Source organism: Centruroides sculpturatus, unplaced genomic scaffold (assembly GCF_000671375.1).
Source record: "Centruroides sculpturatus isolate CEXI.00-Female unplaced genomic scaffold, Cexi_2.0 scaffold855, whole genome shotgun sequence".
NCBI classification, from domain to species: domain Eukaryota; kingdom Metazoa; phylum Arthropoda; class Arachnida; order Scorpiones; family Buthidae; genus Centruroides; species Centruroides sculpturatus.
In genome coordinates, this window is record NW_019385080.1 from 241201 (window position 1) to 247670 (window position 6470).

General features: G+C 33.0%; 1 protein-coding gene across 1 annotated transcript in view; it reads left to right on the forward strand.

Moving 5' to 3' along the window:
• The window catches only part of LOC111634351 (COP9 signalosome complex subunit 9), a 50915-nt gene that overhangs the window by 25655 nt on the left and 18790 nt on the right, over window positions 1-6470 (forward strand). Inside the window, exon 3 of the mRNA XM_023379106.1 lies at window positions 5264-5336. Within this exon, the coding sequence (XP_023234874.1) occupies window positions 5264-5336 (73 nt within the window). The remainder of the gene's footprint in view (window positions 1-5263; window positions 5337-6470) is intronic.

Genomic DNA, 6470 nt, shown 5'->3' on the forward strand with positions numbered 1-6470 from the left:
TGGCAAGTTATCCTTATCCTCTGAGCATTTTTCTGCATTATCTTCAGATCCATGCTTTACCTTTTGCAAAATGTATGTAATTTTAGATTGCTTGCTTCTAGTTAAAAGATCTTTATAAATTTCCTCATATGGTGCTAAGCACTTATGAAGAATAAAGCAAGTATGAAATAAGGGAAAAACATCTGGCAACTTCAGAAGCAGAAGCTTCTGAAGTTGCCAGAAGTTTTTCCTTTATTTCATAACTTGCTTTATTCTTCATAAGTGTTAAGCACCATATAAGGAAATTTATAAAGACCTTTTAACTAGAAGCAAGCAATCTAAAATTACATACATTTTGCAAAAGGTAAAGCATGGATCTGAAGATAATGCAGAAAAATGCTCAGAGGATAAGGATAACTTGCCGTTTTCTTTTTGGCAAGTTATCCTCGGTTAATAGTGCTTTTAGTGATAACGAAGAAAACATTATTTAATTTATATTAATATGTATCACTTAAATATCTTTATTAAAATTTTCTTATCTTAATTATGAAAATATAATAGCATGTTTTTTAATTTTTGGAATTTAACCCTCCTTTTCGTACTGGTTCTTTGTTTCGCATAACACGGCAATTTTTTGGAACGTAACTACCGTGTTATACAGGGGTTACCTGTAATAGCATTGTAATTGTAGAGATCCCCAAGCCTATTAACCTCAACCTGGTTTGTATGCCATTCTAAGACTGTTGATCTGACATCCTCCATTTCTTCAAAAGATCTTTAATTAATAGCAGATATCAGCATTAATCCTCTTTTTCAGAATAAAACATATCTTGCCGAGTTTCTTGGTGTTCTCCATTCAAGAGTTCTTGGCATTTTTCTGTCGTCAGATCCGTTTCAGGTTACATTATGAGCTCTTCATTGTTCTTTATTTCTCAGATGTGATTTTTGTTACTCCTTTAGCTGCTTGAGTCTTCTTGATAATACAGTATCTTTCTTAGATAAGATTGAACTGCGGCCTACTGTAGACCTGTTCAAGCCATCTGCTCAGCAACATCAGACATCTTCTGCCCACTCTCTACCTTTGCTATTATACTCTCACATTTTGAAAATAAAAACCGACACAAAACTTAATGAGTGTCTGCCCGACAGTCATGCGAATACTATAAAAGAATTGTTTGTCAGAAAAATAAACAGTTGGAATTAAAAGGGAGTATTTCAAAGTTCGAGGGATACTATCTAATCAGTATATTATCAGGTTGACGTTGAGGTCTCCCGCGCTCCAAAAAGTTACCTGAAAACAAAGGAAAATCAGTCAGTATTTGCTATTTTCGTCGCTTCTTTTTATGCTTGTTCAGTGAAGTGTTCATTATCCGATCATGTGTTTATTGTCCGATCATAAAAATCTTTCGCGAAAGTGTTCGTTATCCGATTTGTTCATTAACCGATCTGTTCATTAATTGATCACCCACTGTATATATACAGTAGAGCATCGATTATCCGATCCCCGATTAACCATCACATCGGTTAACCGACCGTTCTAGTCAGTAAATTTTAAATGTCTGCTGGTGATGTGGCACTACAATATTTGGCTATGTCTTGGCTACTTTAATATTATTTTTTTTTAATTTTTGCGTGTTTTAGCTGGCAACACCGGCTCGACCATTGAAGGGAGGCCAGTATTTAAATGAGACTTAATTTTCTAATTATGAGTGGTTGTTTCTTTTGTGAGCAATAAAATAATTTTTAATGATACAATAGCGACGATTATTACAGGTAGGCCTCCTACAACGCGGTAAATATGTTCCTTGAAAATACCCTGTTGTGGGAAATCATGTTATAGGAGACACCAAATTAATACAAAAACTGGGATTCGGTTCTAAAAAGAGAAAAACTTGCCATTTGAATGGCGTTTTTTGAATTTTTCAAACCAGCCATTGCTAGCCACGAATTTAACACTGGTTTTATCAGCTGACAACTGTCCCATTTGTTTTGAATAATCAAATATTTTTAAGGCTTTTTGTTTAAGTGCAGTTTTATTTAAAGGCACCCATTTCTTGTTCATATCTTCTACTCATAATATTTGTGCTTGTTCCATTTTTTTTCATTATAGGTGCTCTCGGACGAGCAACATTTTTCGCAAGAATAGATGATACAGATGCGACCAAATTTCTGATATTTTCTCCCGATTGCTTAATCAACCAAATAGTCAACTCATTTAAATTAAAATGCCTACCAATATTAGCTATTCGCTCTTGATTTTTAATTCGATCCAAAATTTTTATCTTTGTTTGAAGAGTTATAAATTTCCTTTTTAATGATGGTCCTTTCTTTTCATTCGGCATTGTTATGGCTAAAATTTTTTCAGTCAGTTTTGTGGACAGTAAAAAATCGCAAAAAATAACTTTCTTTCACTATGTTGTTAAAAAAACCCAATAGAAGTTTATACTGTATTTTGGACCATTTTTGCAATCCCCACTTATTGAAAGAGTATAAATGATCAAAAATTTAGTGATATATTTGAGTGTTTATGGTAACTGATGCACATCTGTCTAGAAACCGGTCTTCCCCTGAAACTTTCAAGGGAATAACACGCCAACGTCGACAAACAGCTGTTTTCAAAGACTTTTAGCTCTGTATACCGAACTGAGGCTCGTATCATGTGATCCGTTGTGATTTTTCTGTTATGTGAAGATAATTCGTTTCTAATTACCGTAAACCGCATTGTAAAAGTACTGTGTTGTAAGAAAATTTCCACATTTTTCCAGCTGCGTCGGAGTGAAAATGCGTTGTAAAGGTATCACATTGTAGGAGGCCTACCTGTATTTTTTAAAAAATTTGTTAGGCTTAACATCGATGAAAATTCAACGCAAAGTTGGTTAATAGTGATATACTAACATACTAATTACCTGGGATATACTAATATACTATACTAATAATGTATTTTTTTCATTTTTTTTTGGTTATCCGATTTTTTCAGTTATCTGACCAACCTGAGTTCCCAATTGAGTCGGATAATCGATGCTCTACTGTACTTTCTTACTATGTTTATTTATATGTAATAATAAAAATACATATATACACAATCTTGCCTTTTTATTAGTCATGTTTTTTCCGTTTGTGAGGGTTAAAGAATCTGACTAATGTCAATTGTCTCTTTTTCAGGATTTTTCAGAAGTAATTAATAGCATTGTAATTGTAGAGATCCCCAAGCCTATTAAACAAAACCTGGTTTGGATGCCATTCTAAGACCATTGTTCTGACATCCTCCCACTTCTTCAAAAGATCTTTAATAGCAGATATCGGCATTAATACTCTTTTGCAGAAGAAAATATATCTCGCCAAGTTTTTTGGTGTTCTTCATTCAAGAGTTCTTGGCATTCTTCTGTCGTCAGATCCGTTTCAGGCTCCATTATGAGCTCTTCAATGTTCTTTATTTCTCAGATGTGATTTTTGTTACTTCTTTAGCTGCTTGAGACTTCTTGATTATACTGTATCATTCTTAGATAAGATTGAACTGTGGCCTACTGTAGACCTGTTCAAGTCATACTGCCCAGCAACATCAGACATCTTCTGCCCACTCTCTACCTTTGCTATTATACTCTCACCTTTCGAAAATAAAAACCGACACAAAACTTAATGAGTGTCCGCCCGACAGTCTCGCAAATACTATAAAAGAATTGTTTCTGTCAGAAAAATAAAAAGATGGAATTACAAGGGAGAGTTTCAAAGCTTGGAGGAATACTATCTGATCAGTATATACCAGGTTGAGCATCAATGTCTGTGTCTCCCGCACTCCGAAAAGTTTTGAAATGTTGCCTGAAGACAAAGAAAGACCAATCGGTATTCATTATTTTGCATCACTTCTTGTGTTTGTTCTGTGAGGTGTTCATTGTCCGAACATAAAAATCTTCATGAAAGTGTTCGTTATCCGATTTGTTCGTTAACCGACCACCCACTGTATTGACCTGTTGTCTGTGAAATACTAGGGTTAACTTTTACATGGGGTCTATGGAAAATTCCAGATTTTTGGCCAAAAGTAAGGGGTTGACTATTACACGAGTATATATGGCAAATTATAAATGTAAAAAACATCTCATATACAGATATTGAATCTGGAAAAAACTTCCATGTGTGATGCCTTAACTAATCACACTATACCATAACTTCTTGAATCACTCTTCTGCATTGGTATTAATAATTGTAGAAAAGCTTTTGTCGTAATTTTATTGAGAATGTCTGCAAGACCCACTGGTCCTGCAACTTTGGTAGTATTTAAGTGTAAGTAAATACAACACATCCACAAAATGTCATTGAAATTGGTAATTACAAACTGCCAGTTTCCCTTGTTAGTGTGCACTCTGGTGACATCAGAAGGATCTGCACATAATCTGTCATTTCTCCTGTAAGACTTTTGCTCTTGGTCAAAGTTTTTCTCATTGGTTTACAATATTAGAAAGTTGACAATTTCTAAATCAGAGTTCTGCACATGTGGCAACAATGACTGTGTGTCTTTTCATTTCTGTGTAAACAACATTTTATTTTCCATGGGGGGTTTGAACAAATAGAGACATTTTAATTGGTTTAAATAGTGTAATATGCTGAAAATTAGCTGTCCTCAAATACCCTCACACCCTGTATATATCAGCAACACACTTAACATGTGAACAAACATTTTCTTTTATCACCTTCAGTGACCCTTATCAGTCTACAGCAGGTTGCCAAAGTGGTCTATATTGACCCTCAGGGGTCAATATAACATTATTGGAGGGGTCGATGAAAAGACTAAAACTTAGAAATTTTGAACCGAATATTGCTAATCTTGCTAAGGATTATCAACCTTATCTGTCTCATTGATTGTCAATTACAAAAATTATTATTAACATATGTACAATAAATGTAAAAAATGTAAAATTAAAAGATATATATTAAAATAGTAAGAGCTTTTCGTTTTTGCTTGTAACACAAACTTTTTGGTGGGGGTCAATGTGATGTTTCGAAAAGTTGTAGGGGGTCAATGATCAAAAAAGTTTGGTGATCCCTGGTCTACAGTGTCTACGGTTTGAATGATATTAAGTATCTTATTGCATGGTCTTACAGTTGTCTAATGAAATAACTAATGTAGGATTTATTAAATATAACTATGAGTTCATTCTTTTGTTACCTTAATAATACATATAATCTTAAAATTTTTTTCACTATAGTGTTAAGATTAATGCATATTGCTATGCAAAGATTAATAATCTGATTAACATTTATTCATTCAATTTCTTTTATAAAATAATAGGCTGGTGGATCTAGTGGACTTCTAATGGATTTAGCAGCAAATGAAAAATCAGTTCATGCAGATTTTTTTAATGGTAAGTACAAGTAAAATATAGATTGAGCTTCACAATCTGTAAGTTTGTTAGTGTCAATCTATATTGTTAAAAATCTATAAATTTGAGTTTATAGTTATAACAAAAATATAGAACTTTGGAACTAATTGAAGCATACTGTTATAATTCTTTGTCACATGTGTTTATGTACAGATACAAGTATAGAGCTTCAATGAATTTGAATGCCCGTAGATCTTAGATCATTGTATAACTCTTAATAGTCACTATCAAAGTATAAATACACATTTATTTTATTTAAAACAACAAATGTGATCTTCATTTTATCTTGATATTCCTCTCAATGTTAAATTAATTTTTTATTCAAATGCATCTCCCTTGCCATTATACAATATTGAAACAGGATCTTGATGTTTTACTTTAAGAGATATTTAAGGTGGCAATACTGTAAGGTCTCTTTTTATGCAAATTATTTTTATGTGATTTTGAAGTTGTGCGGTTTGTATTTCATCCAAAAATTTCTTGACAAACATACATATAGGCTTGTTTAGGAAGCCCGCGTATAGTCTCGAAAAATCGTGGAACGCTCAAAGCTCACTCCATTTGTTCCACTGACATATAACATTTATGAATGTAAAGAACAGCTAGACCTACCTTAATCGTTTTAGTTCCTAGCAATTTTTGATATAAATGTAATTAAACATAAAAAATACTTAAAACTGAAAAAAAAAACGAAAGAAATGTGTTAATTTTGAAGAAAAAGCTTCAAAGTTTAACTTCCTTCGCCCTTCTGTGAAATTTAACACCGATGAGTCATTGTTTACACATCTGGATGACCTTGAACACAGCTGGAGTTGGATTTCCCGGGGCATTCTCAGACGTCGCGGGAGGACAAGGGTTTAAAGTAGGGTGAACACTAGCTGGCCGTATATTTTTAAAAATTGGAGACAAAAAACATTCCAAAAATTGAAAAAAAAATTTTCAAATTAATTAACTCTTCACATCCAGATGTCAGTGATTTGTTTTTAGAGTGAGCTTTTGCAATTCGGGGATTCCCCTTGTACTACTTTTCAATAAAATAAACTGAATTAAGTTTGAATACAAGTTTATTTTAAGCTTTTATATGAATTTCTTTCAGACATTCGAAGTAATTTATTA